This window comes from Paralichthys olivaceus, chromosome 13, assembly GCF_024713975.1.
Source record: "Paralichthys olivaceus isolate ysfri-2021 chromosome 13, ASM2471397v2, whole genome shotgun sequence".
Taxonomy (NCBI): Eukaryota; Metazoa; Chordata; class Actinopteri; order Pleuronectiformes; family Paralichthyidae; genus Paralichthys; species Paralichthys olivaceus.
In genome coordinates, this window is record NC_091105.1 from 23,826,853 (window position 1) to 23,847,493 (window position 20,641).

Genomic DNA, 20,641 nt, shown 5'->3' on the forward strand with positions numbered 1-20,641 from the left:
CACAGTCATTTAAATGAAGTCCAAGCTGTATTGCTCTAAATCAGTGGTAACCAACCTTTTTAAGCCCAAGATCACTTTTTAATTCCAAATGTAAGCGGCGATCTACTACCCCATATCTTCCAAAAATCCCAATCAGGAGGATCATCTTTATTATTTTTGCAATTAAAACAGGCTCGAGCATAAATACATGCAAATGAAGACAGTTATGCAACTTTATCTATTCAATGCACAATATTCACATTAATATCTGTTAAATACAAACTATTCATATTGACAGCATCTTTTCAATGCTCAATATTTAGCTTCTCTATTCATTCAATAAGTTCTGCAGTGCTACTGCCAATCCTATGTATTCAGAACCAGTTCTACACAGTATGAAGCTGTGCACTCCCTGCAAATGTTTAACAATAAAACCCTTTTTTTAGACAAATGAAAGAATTCAGCCAACAAACGCTGGAGTCCTTTTATTTTGAAATGGTTAGACCACAGGAAGAGTTGCAAATATGTTATGTTTGTGACATATTTGACAGGTAAACATTAAAACTCCGGTGAAAGATCATTTTCAGCGTCTGTCAAATACATCACAAGCATACATAATTGCAACACTTCATGCACCTGTTTCAAAATAAAATCCCTCCAGTGTTTCTGTTGACTAAATCAATTAATTTGTTTTAGCAAGGCTTTGATTGTTATCACGAGACTGGGATATGCACATCTTCATACGAGTTCTAGCAATAGTTGAGTACATAACTTGACCTTTATTCAAGAAAATACAGTGGATATATCAGCAGACACGGTGCCAGTGTAGACACCAGACAACCGTGTTTCACCTGGTCGGTGTTTCAAAGTGTTGGCATGGAGGTACCGTGGATAACGACGTGGGTGCCAGACCTGAAACATCTCTCTGAAAAATGCAAACGGAATGGAAGTTGCCACACTCAACATTTTTGCGGCCGGTTTAGTACTTGTTCAGCAGCTCGATGAAGGCTACAGGATTGACATATTGTGTGTTGTGTTGTTTTTGTTGAGTCTTGCTTCAATTTGTTTGTCTGTCCCACCCAGGAACCCCCCCCCCCCCCCCCCCCCCCCCCCCCCCCCCCCCCCCCCCCCCCCCCCCCCCCCCCCCCCAAAAAACAAAAAAACAAAAACTGAGTAAATACATTTTATCAATAGCTACCACAGCCTCTGAGCCATTTTTGGAAGAAACTAAAAATATTTTGTAGGTAACCTCTGTGAAGTCTACTTACTTGTAGATATCACTCAGTCATTTTAATTACAAAAAATAATTTGCTGTCCCTGTATTATGTCCACATCTGAGCATGAACATAGAGGAAACAGAGCACCACAGCTGCTATGGTACTCATGACTCTGACTCATGCCTTCTGCACAACACCATGCCCTGTTTTGAGTTTTAACAGGGACACTGGACACAGAAAGACTTTGTGCCAGCCTGTCAGCCAGTTACCTAGCTAAGCAGTCAGCAAGTCAGGCCAAATGGCCTGTCCTAGCCCCAGTGTAGTTCTTCGTCACTCCGTCATGGCACCAGCAGGGGACAGGTCAGGAAATGAGGCCTAATGTTGTTGAAATACACCAGAGGAAAGCATATTTCATCTGCTGAAACTGAAACACCTATTTTTTCATAACTCTTGACTAATTTTGATTTCCTCTTAACATATTCCTGGTGGCCTCTGTGTTCTAATGAAAAAGTTATTGACTTTAAGGACTACTGTGAGTTCACAGACTGCCTTTTCAATGAGGCACTAAAGTTCAAGCCAAGGAACTGATCCCCTAAATTATGAGTCGGGATCCAAAATGGGTTGTGGGCCCAACTCTGGTGGGTCTCCACTTTATGAGACTAGAAGCATTCGTTAATAAGTTTTGCTGCCTAGACTACAGACTCTGTTTCTAGTATGGATACTGCACTGTAGCAATGTATGGCATTTTGTTAGTTGCCTCATGCATATGTGTTTGTAGTTATAGTGTAGTTGTTTGTTTCCGTTTCTTTTATTGCTACAGGTATTTGTACTGCTATATTTACCTCTTGGACACTTATTTCCCACGAGGTAACAGAGAGAGAGTTGCCTGCCAGAACTATGTTTACCTTGTTGCAGCAAGAAACACTGACTGTGCCATATGCTTAATGAAATCGAATAAGTGCCTGGCTGTCCTCTCATCCAGCATTCCCAAAACACCCTAATGAGAGTTTCTGTTTCTCATTTAGCTCCAAGATTCCAGTTGCTTTCCGCAAAGAATTGGGCATAATATAATAAAAACAGGTGCATAATTAAAGTTTTAGACGACCACATGCACATGACAGCTCCCCTAAAACGCTATAAACACTCGAATAAGCCAACAAACTTTCATCCCTTGCCAGTCCTTCCATTGAAGTGGCTTTGCCGGCACATTTGCTCTGCATGTGGGGACATTGTTGTTGCTGGGTCTCTTTCACTTTCTTTTGTTCAGCACTGAAGTGTACAAAGACACACAAGGACACACACACACACACAGATGTGCAAACATACACACAGATGCAAACACGCACACACAGGCATGCAGGCAATTGAACACAAGAACACATGAAAAACGACTTGATTGATGTCTTGCTGTATAGCATACAACAGTAGTAATTTTTAATAGGAGAGAAGCATGACATTGCATGGTTCACCATGGTGCCAAATGCACCACATGTTGCTCGGTAATTCAGAATGTGTGCTATCAAGGTAAACTCATTGACCCTGTCAGTTTGACCCTGGAGTTTCTTTTTTTGCTCATTGGCTTTGTTTTCTCAGCACGCTTACATCTCTCTTTATAAAACTCACTTTCTGTCTCATACTAGTCCCCCCTGAGACAGCAGGCGGCTCAGAACTCTGGACCTGCCTGTGAGCAGCTAACAGCTCATGTCACCCTACTGAACCACCCAGGAGCAGAAGAAAGGGAAAGATAAAGAGACGTGGAGAGAAGAGGGAAGCAGAGGAATTAAACGATTACAGATTTGCTGAGCAGAGTGAAAGACCCCGTGACATATCCCATACTCTGAACTGGGACCAGACCAAAATGGATGTGTGATTAAATGAACTGTGATGCTCGTTCCTGACACGATGCAGCCATCCCTGGAATTAGTCATAGTTCTATTTCATCAAAAGTACCACTCAGAGAGCAGTGCCTCTAGGCTTCCATTACAGTTTATAGTGAATTACCTCTACTTACCTTCTACCCTCTCCCCACCCGCCACCTTCAAAATAATACATGTGTATTTGGGGAGGGGGTTCTGTCAAACTCTCAGCACAGCAGAGAAGAATACATAAGTGGAACCAAGGAGGCTTGTTTTGTAATGTTTGGAGAGTTCAGGATCCATGTGTGTTTTTCTTGAGGACGCAGAGGGAGGGAGGGACAAGAGAGAAGTAAAGATCAGATCAATAGTCATCACCATGACTACTGATCTCAAATTCCTCCCTCACTACACTTGTATATAATGCCATGCCCTTGTTAGTGTGTATGAGTGTTGGGAAATCCCTCGATCTGCCGTTACTGATGTCATACATGAGTTCTTAAGAGCTAAGGAGCCTCAAGTGTGTGTGTGTTTGTGTGTGTGTGTTTGCGTGTGTGATTGCGTGTGTGTTTGTGATGATAGATAGAAGCATGGTCCACTGCGGTTCTGATAGACGGGCCTGGAGGGATCCATCTGACTGTGCTGTTACCTCATCCCCCTGAACACTCAGCTCATCAGTACACACAAACCCTCTCTCCACACTCTTGGAGACGGATGAAATGTCAAATGTGTAGAGATTATTTTCAGGGTCTGGTGTCTGGGCTGTATGTATCTTCACATAAATCATCATCACAGTTTGGACAGAGGGGAGAGAAGGGTCGGTGGCAAAGAAGCAAACTATGCCTACATGCCAAGTAACTAAGGAAAGCTTGGCTTGAACTAAGTGCTTCTTCAATTTGATGTTGGAATGTGGTTCTACCTATTTGGCCCTTTGTGCTATCGGGCTGTTTTATACTACGATATTGAGGGACGTAGATTCTTTCATTTTTTTCATTCTTTCATTTATTACTATTGGTTGTCCTGACTCTGTTTCTCCTTTACTCTATCAACTATGCTTTATCTAACCACTACTTCTTCTCCCTCTTGTCCTTTGTTTGCAGGAGCAAAAGGTCTTCGGTCCCCACCACAGAGTGTATATTTGAGCTTCCCCATTTCACTGTACAGGCCACAAGGGCCCAGACGCTTTTGATCCAAGCAATCTGTCAGAGTTGGACACACAGCATGACCAATGGAACCCCGCTGACACTCAGCGAAAGCCTGCTCAATGAGGTGTACAAAGCTCCAGGTAAGCAACATGCTATATGTACATACACCATATGAAGTTAACTGAGCTTGCATTTTCTTTGACAGAGAATCCCTTGTACACAATCATCAATTTTCATGAATTTCTTATACCTCACCCAAGTTAATACTCATCTGAAGATTGCTGAAATCGTAGCCTAATGGTTGTCTTACAGCAAACCCAAACAACAGTGAGAGGGTCTCCCCATATCTTTTGATATTTATTTAAATTCAGATTTATATAGTTGAGACTAGTGTGTAGTTAATGTGTTTTTATTCATGGAAGTTGCATATGTGTGGGTTTGTGTGCATGTTTGCATGTAAAATGACCTCTGACCCTTCCACTCGCACCATGCTGTTTGGTTGTACATTGGATTTTCTTCCAACAGACAAGTGAATACTGTAGGTGTCTAAAGAGAAAGTGATTGAGATAGGGTTAGGGGCAGGAGCAGAAGCTGTTTTCCAGTGCATGTGTTTGTCATTTGCTTAGCATTGCAATAGGCTCTTTGTGTTTTTTTTTCTTTCAGTTCTCATAATGCAGTCGATATTTGATCGAAGAGATTATAATTTTTCAATGGCAACTGAGAAAAAAAAGAACAGACTGAATCATCTGGGCTCTTTTAGACCATTGTATTAGATGTTAACACGTTTATCATGGTAGATGATTTATTGAAATCTCCTTTTTCTCATTAAGTACATTCACTACTTTTTGTTTCTTTAGTCCTAGATAAACTAAAGCTTGTTTCTTCACACCAGTAATTGTCAAGGGAGATATATGGAACTGGCTAGAGTTTGTAGTGATTTAACCCTCTAATGAAAAGCTTTACAGTTGTTTTTCAGGACTCAGCACATCATAGACTAATATTCAGCCAGAACAAGTCAACCAGACACTGTGCCAGTAGCTCATGGATCCCATACCAATGATGTAAACACACATCCAGAAATCAAGGTTTCTAATATACGCGTTCAGACATTTTGACATCAGCTTGTCTTGTGCCTGCTGTGGGGTAAAGGACCTGCAGCCAAGGGTAAATTAACTCAGTTTTATGCTTCATGTCGCCTTGGATGCCTTAATGGTCAAATAATAAATTTTGCCCCTTGTTAAAGAAAGGGAGGGGAGCCCAGATTCAATAAAACAGTAGCGTTTCTCATGACGGTAGCATCTGGACAGTCCTCTGGAGGGCCAGGGATTTTCCAACTCATTAGGATCACGTTGTTTGGTATGCCGTCAACATTCTCCTTTGGCCAAGCCAGTCAAGCTACCTTTTTCAACGTTGTGCAGCCGCCAAAATTTATGAAACTGGTCTCCCGTGGAGTGAAGTCAAATATTCCTCTCTCCTCACTCTGCCTTTCTCTTGGAATGGTGCTTGACTAGTAACATAGAGAAACATTTGCACATCTGGTTCATGTGCTGGCAGGTTAGATAAAGAGCACTGGGGGAAAGAGTTTGAGTTTAGAAGGAAAGAGAGTGAAGGGGAATAGGTGATGTGTTGTGTAAGTAGATGTTTAGTTGGAAAAAACGCAATAATTCCTATGATATAACCAAAATGTCTTTGCTGTATCTGCTTTTGAAATTGTCCCACTCCTAGGCCTTCAGGAAGATGTTAGCTGTTCCAGTTCCTATCAGTTGTTGTTGTGACAGGTTAATTGTGAAGGAGGAATGGAAAAAGAGGAGCTGAAAGAAGAGAAATGAGCAAAGTTAACTGTGATGCAAAGTTTTGTGAAGTGTTGTGGTCTCTGGTGTATCTGCCTCACACCCAGTGCAACCTTGCTGAATAGTTTTAGTTCCTGTGGGCACTGTGAATGTGTTCACTCCGTAACGTCATACTAGGGCGTTGCGGGCTGTTCTTTGCCGACTACCTGCCTTCACTACTCACTCCTGCCATGCTTTGCTGTGAGTTGTTTTTGACTCAGACTTACCTGGTATGATTTCTTTAAAGACATTAGTATCACGTTTCCAGATAAGAATCTTACTGGAGACTGTTCTCTTTATTTTTGGTTTTCTCTACCTATCTAAAGATAAATAGGTAGACGGGACTGTTAAACTGCTGACGCTGTGCCATTTATTTGGCCCTGAATGTGGTAAAATTGTTAAAAAACAGTGGTTGTTCTCCAGAGTGTTTTTGCAAGCTGTGACTGGCTGCAACTGTTTGTGGTAAGCCTTGAAACGCTCACAAGATTCAGATATGCATCCAGAACTAGGTTCCGTGTTTGTTCTTGTGTCTGCAGCCGGCAGTCAACGGGGCCACGGCCAGGAGAGAGCTGACATCCTCACACACACTCAACATGACAAACAAAAGCTGTTCGTTTTGAACATGTGCTTTTTTCATTCCTTTAGGAATTTTCCTCCTTTGTATTCCTTTTGATGTAAGAGGGCTTTTCAATAGTGAAAGGTGTTTCATATTGAGGTCTAGCTGATAACACAGATGGTAAGTGTCCTTCGCGGAGGGAGCTGTTTGGGTATGAAATTTTATTCCCTGTCCAAAGAAAATTCTTTAATTCAGCAAGGCGGAATAACTAAGATAACAAAGCTTCAGTCTTAATTTGAAAGGACTGACAGATTGTAAAATGTTTTTCAAAATAATTGGTGAACCTAGATTAAAGCATCACTCAGAGACTTTAAATCATCACAGCTGACTGGAACACAGCTGCTAGGATTAGTAAAACTTTGGTTTGTGCTGCTCACTGGCAGCAACAGCAGCAATCCAGTGAGCAGCATATGCAAAATTGTCTCTGTTGGTCTGCAATTCCAGAGAAGAATGAGGGAAATCTGGAAAAAAAAAACAACCATAAAATCTTAATTTCTTGAAATCAGTCACTGTCTGTTGCCTGACAGCTTGGTTTGTCAAACTACCGTCTGCAGGACAGCGTTGATTTTGTTATTTTCTGTGGTGACGCTTTATTCCAACGTTCTCCGTTTACATTCCAGTGAAGCTCACACTAGTGTTGTATTTTATTGGACAGCTCCGCAGAAAACAGTATATCAAATTTTATGTTTCTGGGTGTCTGGTAAAAGTGGAGAGGGGTTCATAGGGGGTGTATGTTTGTGCACACATCAGTGCATTCCTTCTTACAGTATGTGCCCCCTAACCGTAAACCTCTTTAGCTATACCCTGCTGCAGTCCCTACTTCATTACTCCCATTTCTTTAATTTAAAACATTAGTTTTTGCTATTTTCTTATATCTTGATCTCTTTTTCTCTTCTTTTACTATTTTACATCCTTTCAGTTACCTTATTTAATTAGATTCAAGTTTATCCACTTTTCTGTCTCCTTTTTTCTTTTTCCTCTGTATTTAAGATTTCTTCCTGTCATGTCTTCTGCTTGTTTCTCTAATCCTCTTTTCCTCCTCTTCTCATGTGATTGTAGGGGCCTCGGTTTCCTATAGCATTTCTCTGTTTATATTTCTAGGATCTTTTCGTGGTCTGCAGTAGAAATTATTGTAGTACCGTTACCATCAAAAGTAGAAGGGAAGAGCAAGTAACTGTTCTGCCACTGCTTCTAACCTCAGATTGAGGTGTACCCTGAAGTTTTTAGACACACATTGTCTCAACAATTATTTGGACAGTCAGTGGCTCCATACATTTGAACTGCCCTTCCTTGGTTTCTGTTACAGATTATATTGTCCCAGAAGCATGTAGAAATATTGCCACATCTCCAAAACATGCCCAACTCTGCATATGTATGTTTTTGATAATGATGTTAGAAAATGAAAACAGCTGTTTTGCAAACAATACGTACACAACTGTTCAAGAGAAATGCGGAGGTTTACATATTATTGACAACAGTGTCGATAAATTGCAGAATAAAGGCTGACAGTCATAGCCCTTGTTTCATTGTTTTTTATTTTTATAGATGGTTATTACCTGCCATTTTTCTCACTCAGTGTTCAAATAAATGTCCACAATCAAATTTGATCATTGATCAGGGATCCAAGTGAATTACATTTAGAACAAATCTAATCTGCACATTGCAGTGAGCAGTAAGCTATATGTATGTTTTTTTATTGCATTCTTCATCTTTTGCCTGTTGATGATAGCTTTATTGGATTTTGATTCATGCACTCACGTCCCCAATGGACGTAAGTCTTTCAATTTCAGCAGATGTGTTTATAACTCAGTATGCAGTGATGATTCACAGAGTGCACTTAAACCTGCAGATAATACAGCCTGTCTTGGAGATTCTTTGTCTCGTTGATCAAACAGAAATTACAAGTGTTGGTTGTGTCCTTGCAGCTATTACATGGCAAACCCCCCAGATGACACACAATGAATGCTGAAGTAACTTCAGACAGCTCAAAAGATGTATGCCTATGACTGTCCATTGCTTTTAAACACTAGGAAAATCAATTTTTGACTTCACTGCTATATCAGAGTGACAGTTTTAAGTTTTTTCCTTAGTTTTTCACACAAGTAAGCTTTTTTTATCATTGACCTCCCGAAAATATGTAATATTGGTTCAGTGCAAGATCTTCAACCAAGTTGGCCAAAGGAAGCTGAACAGAAACTACGACCTGGGCTACTTACTCAAAGTAATTAAAAATACTTCCCTGTAGATTGGAAAATCTTGAGCACAATTTTGGTCCTTTCATTTGCTTCCCTGTTGTAGTATCTTGTGAAAGGCTGTATTTTGAAAGACGAAGGGTCATTTAAATCAGCATACAATCGGTGTTTCCACCAGTAATGGACTCAGCCTTAATTCAGCTACCACCACAGCTGGTTTCCTGACCACACAGCTCCATGGTGGTCTAAAGGGACGGCAGGGCTAGAAGTTGGTTGGTGGTGGTCACCAGGCATGCTGCAGATGATTGCTGGGTGATATATGAGCTGTGACATTAAACTTTCTAGCTTGACAGATATGGAGGGAAAGAACAGAGTTAGTGGAAGAGAGAGTAAATAATATAATGAGAAGAATGAAAAATGAGAGAGTGAAGGAAAATAAAGGGTGAAGGAAAAAATGAGAGAGAGAGAGAAAGAAATGGAGAAATCTCACTGCCCAGAAACAGAACTGACTTTTATTACACCCAGCTTTTGCAACTAATTGAGCGTCAGGTTATAGACGTGCACACACACACACACACACACACACACACACACACACACACACACACACACGTCTCTCTATAGTGCATAATGCCTAGCCCCTTACCCTAACCCTGACTTTCACAACTAAATGCCTAACTCTAACCTAAAGCTAATTCTAACCCTAACCCTAAAACCAAGTCTTAACCCTCAAACAAGCCTTTGAAATTGTGATGACCAGCCCAAATCTCCTTACGTCAAAATGTCCTCACAATGATGGTATGGAACCAAAGTTGGCCCTCACAACTATTAATAGACATGCACGCACACACACACCTTTAGCAAATCCTATATGTACTCCTGCACTTACAGCATAGGAACCCATTTAATGCGAATGGCAACTAGAATGTTTGGATACAGACGTATGCTCTCATTGCATAGCGACTAGAAACATGTTGATAATAATAGTACGGGACTTATGTTCTCATAACATATCGTTATTAAAACAAGTCTTTTGTTTTTACAAGTTCCCCCTACACAAACAATGGGGGCGAGAGTGGTTGGAAAATAGAGAAAAGAGTGGAAAAACAACAGAAGACTCTTCAAGGTTACATCAGGGAGCCTTATTTATCATTTTCTTCACACTGATAGCTCCCATTCCTTGGATACAAATGCAGTCTCCCTAGAAGACCACGTCAACAACAGTTTTTACGCACTTATGCACTGCATGAAATAGGCTGCTCCTGTCATGGCCAGCAGTTCACTGCCCTGTGATCTAACTGCCTTCAGGAGCATGGGTCTGACGCAAATCCCCCTGTGACGCTGTGGCATAATAAGTGTCGGTAATTGCTCTGTGTTATTGGAGGGGAAGAAAGTGTTCATTTTTATATCACTCTGTCACCTCCATAAGCTGATGCCTGGTATGCTGCGCATTTAATGTTGTCTGGTCCCAGAACTTACCCGTCTGTCTTTCCTCCCTCCTTGTTCCCCTTGTTGGTGGGTTTCTCTCTTTCCTGTAATGCAGTTGATTGTAACACAGTCCTGGCTATGACACTCAGCAGGCAAGGTTGCACTCTGCTCAATTTTCCAGTGTTATCCTGTGCAGATTTTGGTTGACACGGTTTTCCTACTCACAGCCTCAATTTGCAGGTTTGCCCTGTCATATAATGTCAAATTGTGATAATTCCCTTTTATTGTTTCACAATGAAAGTGAAAGAAGGAAGGACAAGGGCCTTTTTTATGGTCTGTGGTTGTCACAAATGTCAGTAAAGAGATGGGAAGCTTAATGAAAACCCTGAGATGTCTGTTTCAGAGTAGCCTGGCCCCTCACTGAAGTATCCATACTTCTTTGAAGAGGTAAGTTATTGGTTTGAGATAAATTTCTGCCTGTCTACTTGTCTGCTTCATGGATTGACATCAGAGCAGGAAGAAAGCAGGAGCAAAAGGAAAGAAAGAGGGCTATTTTTTCCATACACAACCTTATTTCTAACATGAAAAACACGTTGTGTCAGCATTGGAGAGCTGATAAATAAATCTTGGATGGAACTTGAGACGATTCTTGTCAAAGAAAACTTCAATGCAGACGGCCCTCACCCCACTCCTGGCAGATTGTGATGATGTTTTAAGTCAATCCAGACTCAGACCCTCCTCTTTTCCTTTGTCTTTGCTAAGCTCTTTGCTCTTTATCTGTCGCTCATTTCATTCCAGAGCAAATGAGGGATGCCAGAGGATACAATACAAAAGAACATTTTGATGTGTTGTCCCACAATTAGTTGTTGGGTTACATTCATATTTATATGTTTAATGGAATGAGAGAAACGTCAAGTGACTATGGTTTGTTCCTTCATCTAAATCTCAGCTTTCACCAAAGAAACACTTTGCACATTGTACTGTGCATACGCTCCTCTTATAGTTGGTGATTTCAAAAACTCATCAGGCTTGCAGCTTCTTGTCATGATTTTCCATTCATAATTCCCCTTTCCCTCACAGTGTCCACTGGCTTCTGGGGAAAGATGATATTTGAAGTGGAGTGTGCAACTGAGAGTGTTCCAAGGATTTTCTACCCTGTAGCCCACTTTTCTGTCATGGGAAATAAGATGTGATTAAGGGCATGTTGAAGAACATGGATAGTCCCAATACAGAATCTAGATCCCTGAGTTTCACAACAACTTTTTTTTTCTCTGTGATATGAATCATTGATGGTTTTTCAGAGGCATCTTTCCACTTACCACTAAATCTAATATACCATTGGCACAGTGTAGTAAGTAAATGGTATTTAAGATAATCATGATCTATCATGCTTTTTAGAATCCTGGTAGTTGAGTAGGGCAGTTAACTTAGCTGGCCAGCCATGGGCATAGCAAAGTCAAATAAAGCTTTCATCATTTAGAACTGGAACATTCAACTCCTCTCCCCTGTGGAGTGTAACCTGAAATATGGTATGAATTACCCCAGCAGTCATCGTGTACGAAACGTGACCACGGTAAACAATTCTAGGTGTGTCATCAACACATAATGTGTTGTCCAAACAAAGGAAGACAAGTCATGCCGTGCAGAGTGCAGTTGTAGTAAGTTATTAATTATTGTGTTAGATAATTTGTGATACATACATATAAGTCACGCTGAGAAAATTATGAAATAACTGTTGAGGTATCAGAAAACCTTTTAATAAATAAGTAATTCCATCTTTAATAACTCTTACATCTCATGTGCACACAAAGCAATAAACATCAATGAGACATGAAACAAAATGCACTGTATATATAGCATGGGCTCCACAGCACCCATAGACTGCTGTGAACAATACTAAACCCTGAATCAATCACAACACTAAATATATCTGTTTGTGTTTATGTCATTTAGTAGTGTCTGCAGAGCTGGCTGCCTGCTGTGAGTCAACTGTCCCATCGGAGTATTGTGACTAGTGCCAACTTAGCACATAGCTCCATGTCATTAGGCCATAAATTGAACCCCCACACAAGTGCCTCAGCAGCACCAAAACACCAGTCACTTCTTGGCTTCAATCACACACAGACACGTTCAGCCTGTGCATAGCCGACACGTAAATATTGATCTCTTGGATTATTGACAAACAAGAATGTTGTGCTCAGTTTCTGTTTAGTTCAAGGCAAGAAGAGCATGAGAAAAAGTGCAAGCGTGAGTTATAGAGTTGCAGAGTTCTCGAGAGTCGTAGAGAAAAAGCAGTAATCCAGAGTTACATTTCAGTGATGGAGGGGCTGGTTTAGCGTCATTAGTTGTGGTCTATAGTTTCAGGCATCTCTCTCATGGTGGAACCACAGTGGCATTCCATCCTGGCTGCGACTTCAAAGCCAGAATGCCCCTGTTTCTTATGCTAAACAGATTTGTCAGGGTAGCATTAGGCTGGGGATATGGGAGATTGAGAGGCAGGCCCTTTTATTCAGAACTGTGTTTTAATGGCCTATCTTACCACTGGCTAATTGTCTTCTTACAAGTGGCTCTGTGTCGCAGCACATGTTTTGCTATGACTCTTTGCACATCTGTCTCTCCCCTTTTCTCTTGCCCTCTCTCATCTTTCTCACTTGTTTTACACATGGCCCATCCCCCAACCCCTCCACTGTCTTCCAAACCCCTTTGCCTAGGCCCATTAGTGTTGGCCAAATTGCTTCCGCATGATGACTCCTTAATTGTGGTAATTCAGTGGCAGAGAGAACCATGGTTTGAAAGTGCAGAGAACATGTGTCACTGCTTTGGTGGGCAGACAGAAAGACAGTTAGCACCTGGAGGGGATGATAATCATGAAAATTAGACCCCCAGCTTCCACCACCACCACCAGCAGCTCTTACTCCCCATCACTGTCTTTACACCACAACCTTTATAGGCAGCGAGTACCACTTGCAAACCCCACTACACTACAACCTCTGCCCAGTGAGCTGGAAGCAGCTTGGCTGGGCCTCATCATTGGGGGAAGCATTTCTCTCTCTCTCTCTCTCTCTCTCTCTTTTGCGCCATTCACTGTGAGGGTTCTTATGTTAAAAATCTGAGAAGTCATCCGTCTGCTGTTTTTGTGGTTATTTAGCAATGGAAGCAATCACTTCTCACGTAAACTGCCCAGTCGCTGTACCATTCATCTAGAAACAGCTGTTGCTGCTAAGTGAAATCTGAAATGCATCTCTTCCTGATGGCAAGTGGAGTTTCACTGCAATTACTATAACCCAAGCCAGCAATAGGACACCACATTAACTGTAACTGCTTTTATTTATTGGCTGTTTTGAGTGTTTTCTATAAAAATATTCAAAGTTTTCTTTCACCAACAGAATACCTTTAATGTACTCTTAAAGTTATCTTTATTATTTTTTGTAATCTGCTCTCAGAATCAAGTCGTGATCATGTAAAAATTAGATTTTGTTAAAAGTGTCCCTGCAGTCTTGTGTTTGTCCGCTGCCAGAGCTGCTCTGTTCTCAGCTTTAACTACAGGACAAACCATTCACCTTGTCTGTTTTCCTGTCCCGCTCTCTGTATGTGTCTGTATTTTTTCTATGTGTCAGTACTGGGCAAGGTTCCAGCAGACCTCCTGCTCCTACTTACTGCTTCTACTTCAGCCCCTCCTGACTTGGGAGAGACAGTTATTGTTTCTACATCAGCACTTAATGGCTCAGCTGGCTGCTTTTGGTCTACCCAACTTGTCAATGTCTACCTATTTTTTAATACGCCCCCTAGCAGCTGCTGGTGGACCATTGCCAGACTTGGAGCTTTCCGCGCTTTACAGTCTCTTTGTCTCCGTCTGTCTACCTGCCCTTTAGGGTTTGGTTATTTTGTACATCCTCTTCTCATCCAATCATCACATATAAAACTGATACCTAATGAATTAATACATGCAATATAAAAAATATTGGAACTCCCCTCTCACGTCTGATGTGGCTGCAGTTTGGGGATGTAACTTGATTTAATGGCTGTTTAATGGCAGATGTTACAAACTTCTATCTGCTTCAGTCTCCAGTCTTGTGCATTAGTTCTTTGTGTCTTTCTTATTTCCCTTTTCCATCCTATAACATTTCCATGTTCTCACTTGAACCGCCTGGCTTATTCATCCAAATGAGGTTCGAAGTTATTTTCATAGTGTTTTGCTAACAGAAACATTGTAAATGTAGAATTGTCTGCTCCAACATCATCGGAAGACAATTTTCCCATACTATTCTTCAAAGCACTGAAGGCAGGACATGTTGGAATGTGTAAAGCATGGCTTTTAAGTCTGCAGATGTCCTACACACACACACACACACACACACACACACACACTGAGACATATGCACGCCATATATTGTGGTATGCAAGAAGCAAAAAAGGCAGCCTCCATATCCCATCAATTTTTTTATATTCTTTCTTTCTTTTTCTTTCGATTCCTCAGCATTTATTGCCTGACTTCACATCCCTACTTCAATTCATTTTATTTCCACACTCTTCTCAGTGTTCGGGATGGCAAATCCAGCTGCCCATGGCTGCCCTCTCAGTCTTTGATGGAGTGCTGTAGCCTTTGGCCCCTAGCTGTGTGATTATGTACTCCTTGCACCTGCCCTTGCTTGACAAGTAACAGCACCACACACATTCACTCACTTACTCACTCAGTCACACACAGTAATGCACCAACACATACATCTGGCTGTAACACACACTCACTACATAATAATACACACATACCGAATACCCCTCCTCAAGCCGACAAACTACCAACCAATGTGTTTTTTTTCTTCCTGTGTACCCCACTTGTTTTTATAGTCCAACAGCTGGACAAAACATTGTCCAGAGTCCTCCCACTCAACAGCCACCACCCCAGCAGGTGTTCTGTGCCCTTTTGGACATCTGTGTTGGCAAGAGGGATATGTTATAGTGATACCCCTAGTGCCATTTATCAAAGAGCAGCCTGAGTAGAGGGACTGGCCCTTGTCGTGTTCCAGATTGGCTTGCATTAACATCTCCATCTTTGCTACAAAGAATGAAGGAACTGGAGAATAGTTGCTCTGTGGGGAACCTATGTATCACTGTTGCAACAATTTGTCTTTGTCAGCAATGTTAAAAAAGGCCAAATGATCACTGGATCTCGTTAGCCATCCTCCATCAAGGTAGATGGGTCATGTGTTTTAAGTTTCACTGAGGCAATAACGACGACGGGTATCTGCCGCAGTCCTTAATGTATTTAAGCTTTATTATATGCATCGGAAGAGGTGAGCTTAGCTTTTATAGCGCCTGTGTCATTTCTGTCTGTCCCTCTGTAACTAGATTGCATCAAATAACCCAAATGTCTACCTGTGTATATGTGTGTCTGTACGTGCACATAGATTAGGTGCATTGTCCATGAGTTTGAACATACACACTTCTTATTTTTTGGAATGAAAATAAGATAATGGCTAAACTCAGCTAAAACATTGAGGAAATTACTAAAAAAAGTCATATAGTTCTGAAACATTATACTATATCACAGGTTTATTTCTGATTTGAGTGAGGACATCAAAACAGACATTTATTTCTCAATGCAAGAAGCGTGAAGGAGAGTCAAAGTCATCCTTATTCTGAATACCAATCGATGGAGACACATTTTCTTATACATTGTTGACGTTTGTTTAAAGCAATTGTACATGTATGAGCAGAGTATGGCCAGTTAATTAGTAAATACATTTATATTAATACCTGCAATATACACTGTACAGAAGTGTATATTGGTTCCAATTTCCAGTTTTTTAATTTAGTTCTCGGAGGAAGTCATTCCCAAGGAACAGTTGTCCTATAGACAGAGGAAGCTGGAAGGGAGCAGGTATCCAAAGCCTCAGAGAGACATGCAGCACTACTCTGTTTGACCTGCAGATATATTAAGTGGTAGGCAGGGATACAGAATGATGGTTATTAACATTCCCATCTTACATCTGGGTTGATAGATGACCTCTCAGACAGCAGGTGAAGAAGTTGCAGGGTAATTTGTCTGCGAGAGGGAGCGGAGGGAAGTCAGTGGTTAGGGATTTTAGCAATTGCCAGTAATTCCCTTGGTTAAATGTGTCTAGTTGAATCTCACCCTTTCCACAGCGGCTGCTGTTTAACATTAAAATGTGCATTTGAACTATTTAGTTGATTGAGATTAACAACTGCAGTGAGTGGTATCAAGCAACCACCAAAGTTATCTTTATTTGTGCAACATTCAAACAGTAATGATTTGACTGAACAGGCAGAGAAAGGGAGGAGAGGATATTGGGTAAGGTGAAAGAAGAGTCTGGAATAAAATACAGGTAGTGGAGTAATAACTGTAAGAGAACAGAGAGGATGTGAGTGAAAAAAGTCTTAAGATGTCCAGACTATAGTTTCAGGGACTGTTGCCAAATAATGACCTGTTGTGCTTTCATAGCCTCTCTTGTGGCAGCACTCATCTGTGCCTTATTAATGCAATACCTTCTCACTCACCGGTAAGCAATAAATCCATGGTAGCCAATAAATCTGTTCCATTCTTCTCTATCAATTTTATGCATGTATGTTTATATTTAACTTTTTTAGCTTCTCTCTGCTGTTTGTTCTGCCTCTGTCTTATTGATCTCAGTGTCACCGGGCCAGTTTTCCATCTGCTCCAGTCTCTTTTTCAGTCTGTGCATCAGTCGATTGCCAGAAATCATCAGTTCTTTTAATACTGATAGGGTTCCTTCATTTCCCTTCTTCATCTGACATTTCCATGTTCTCATGTGAATGCGCAAAAAAAGCCCCACTCAGCTGTGAACTCAGTCAGAAAGTACTGTGGACACTTTTAGGAAATGAAGTGCTCACTATACGAGTGGATTATTCTGAGAAGTAAAGCCTTATTGGAACAGGTGATGTAAGAATTTAATGTGATTCCCTCGGACAGTTCCAGCTCACTGGAAGAATGTAACTTGATGGATGGATCCTCTTCTCTCTCAACAGGCGGTTTGGCGCAGAACTCCCTTTACTCCACAGTATCTTTCCGCCATCCAGTTATTTCTCCTTCTTTGTCCTGTTATGTGTTTGAAATAGCCTCTCACCATAGAAATAACATTGACATATCATAATGGCAAGTATGTAATCCCCCACTACTCCTTACCACAGTGCAAACTGTTTCATTTTGGAAAGATGGCAGGCGAAAGGTTCCTCCAAACCAGACTGTCATTAAGAGAAATAATCATAGAGTGAAGAGCAGTTGAGGCTCCTGTGATGTAATGCTGGTGTTAGGTGAGTTGTAGTTGACACAGATGGATACAGACAGGACTGCATTGGATATTCTTTTGGAAAGATATATCCTCTATATTGGCCTGTTACTCAAACACCCAATAGTCCCTGTAATTGAACCTAAAATGTTCAAGTCATTCTACTCTGTAGATTTACTGGGAGCTTATAAAACCTTTGGACAAACATTTGAGAATTTAATGGGTTTTACCTCTTTTAATATCCTTTCTGTGCACGTTTTAAAATTAGCATGGCCATGATATCCTGACTTTACTCTAGTAAATCCAAAATCCCATCATTGTACTGTAAATTATTTCACAGGAAGCTTTCTACATCCAGAGGAATAAAAAAAAAAAAAGATTGTTTTTTTGTTTGACATATTTATCCTATTGAGACTGAGATTAAAAATGGAGGACACCACAGTTGTCTTGCCCAAGCAGATAAACACAACGCACCTCATTTCATGTTGGTGATATCTGCTTTAAAGTGCACCTGGTTTTTCCACAACTTTGGGAGAGAAGGAAAGGGAAAGAAAGGGGTCAAGAGTAATTAAAGGCCAATCAAGTGTTAGACTAAGCCACAAGCAGCAGTGTTTACACCTGCCGGACTGCACTTCATTTTCACCTCTTTTTCTTTTTTTTTATTAGGTGTGAAATCTCTGGGCCCGTCACCGACTCTCGAGGGCTCGGTCCAAAACCTGGAGCTGAAGTTCTGCAGCCGTGCGACGGTGAAATGCGCCTCAGGAACCCTGGGAGCTGTAAAAGTGTGCGCCAGGACCCCAGGTGTGTGCAGCTGTGCCCTGTTAAAACTTTACTGCCTGTGTAGGAGGGATAGAGTGAGACCGACTAGACTCTTCTTTTACTTTCTTTAACTTCTATGTTTACACATTCAGTCTTGATGCCTTTTTTTTTTTTCTTCTCCTCAATCTTAATGTTGATTTTAGTCTGGCAGTGTGTTTCAGTCATTGTTTGCTCCTTGGTTACTGTCACTGGCCAGGGATGTTATTGGAGCTAGTGTCATCACTGAGTTTACCAGGTCAAACTTGACACATGATGCCAGGCAGATGATAAGATGTATGCAGCTCTCAATAAAGAATTACATAGAACAATAATTTAATTCTCTCTTTTAAGCTGATTAAGCTAATCTTTTAGGTGCATATAATGATTAATATACAACTTTTAATGTAACTGAATCACTGTTGAATTAGTGTATGTCCGTCCTGCTCCATTTTCTTCTAGAATATATTTCACTGATTTCACCTGTTGCTTAGTTAGTCTGGTTAGTTGCACTAGTACTGCAATTTATTTCAACATGGATACTCTGTATTTAAAAGCCTTTATTGTGAAGATCAGATCTTCAAATGAAAGGGATTGATTCCATGAAGCACTGTATTTTCTATCCTTATTGCCACAATTTTAAAATAAGACGTTTGAATGATTTTGTTTTGTTTCTCATTTGTTTCTCTCAGGTTCAGGAGATGGGGTGAAGGAGAAGCTGGTTCCTCTCATTCAGGGACCATCCGACACCAAAGAACTCCATATGAGTCGCTGGCTTAATGAGATCCGCAAGCCTGAATCTTTGCTTGCTCCTGACCTGCTCGCATTTTCTGTTCTGGTCCCTCAGCAAGGAGACAGTTGCAGGAACTCAGGTAGGAGATATTTAAATCTCCTCTCCTCTACATTGTCTTTTTAAAGCTCATTTTGAAGTTGTGGTTCAGTTGTTTGGATTTATGACAGCTACATATTTTCTTTATGCTCACAATGTCACACACTCTTTACTTTCAGTGTAACTGATTGTTTAGTAACGGCAATAAGTGTTTTCCTGTCAAGTGTCCTTGAAGCCAGGTTGGCAACTAAGTGTCACTTTACAAGCAGCATGAGTTCTTCAAACAGCAGTTAGTCTTTTTACGCACTGGATGAACAGCTAACCACTCGAGCATTTCTGTTGAAGGCTGCACTGATGTCAGGTTGCAGTATGTGATTGTGCCTCCAAATGGTGTGCTGTGGGACTTTAAGAGATATGTACAATAATTATTATTGCAATACTATTATACTACTACAGGGCTTCGGAATGAACCTTTGAAATCTGCGAAGTGCGATTAAAAATATTCCTTGGTGACACCCGTGCGCTAAACATTTAGCTGGTGTGTCTCTGTATTTGAGCGAGTCGTGTCGCTTCCTCATCCTCTGAGGAGATTACAGTCACACACACAGGCCCCCCCACACACACACTGACACACATGAAGCAGAGATGAGGGAGAAGAGGAGATGAACGAGGTGATGTTCGTTGAACAGTGGAAACAGAAGGTGTGAATTCATAGTTTCCACTATGCACCAACGCTGTAAAACGGTTAGTTGGTTTGTACCGTGTCAGAGTCTCTGTCTGAGTGTCCTCCATCCACACTCCTGCTGACCTGCGCTTACTTAACACTTGAACTATAAACACCAACACTCATCATCATCATTAGGACCTGAACAGTACTGACGTTTACTTTGTGTTTGTTTGATTTGCTGGAGAGTTTATGAGACACGTATTAAACACATTGAAAATGTGACAAGCAGACACACACAAACACACTAATTTCTCAATACAGAGGTAAATTCTTTACACTAAAAAAATCATTATAAAAACCTTCGGAACCCTTATTTTCACCATTGATGCAGTTGTCAGATGGTGGGAAATTATTAGTATGTGACACATCAAGACCTTGAATGACAGCCAGTGTGAAGGAGAGTAACTTAAAAACAGAGAAAAACATGGGTAGAAAATGAAAAATAACAAGCATTTTGCTTGAATGAGAATACAGATGCCTTGTGATTGTGGGTAGGTTCAAAAACCACTGTTCCTGACCACAAATTATATTTCTGGAGTCAAAGTGTTGTGGTGTCAGTAACACTTCTAAAAGATGAAAAATACTATTCGGATTTCAAAGCTCAAAGTTTTAATGGACCTTATGTAGTAAGTTGTATGTTTAATGATGGCAACTCTGTGCATCTCCATATCTACAGCAGTAGCCTGGTTTGTTATCATATATTCAGGACAGTCTCCAACATTTCTTAAGCTGACATTGCTCCAGATATGCTCTCTTCTGTGAACTA

The 20,641-nt window shown here is 40.9% G+C and overlaps 1 protein-coding gene across 6 annotated transcripts in view; it reads left to right on the forward strand.

The window, feature by feature from the left end:
- LOC109632016 (intermembrane lipid transfer protein VPS13B) overlaps positions 1-20,641 on the forward strand; it is a 313,199-nt gene that overhangs the window by 68,164 nt on the left and 224,394 nt on the right. For all 6 annotated transcript variants that reach the window (XM_069537175.1, XM_069537173.1, XM_069537176.1 and 3 more), the window contains exons 17-19: positions 4,150-4,334; positions 18,191-18,325; positions 19,012-19,191. In XM_069537175.1, coding sequence (XP_069393276.1) covers positions 4,150-4,334; positions 18,191-18,325; positions 19,012-19,191 — 500 coding nt within the window. The remainder of the gene's footprint in view (positions 1-4,149; positions 4,335-18,190; positions 18,326-19,011; positions 19,192-20,641) is intronic.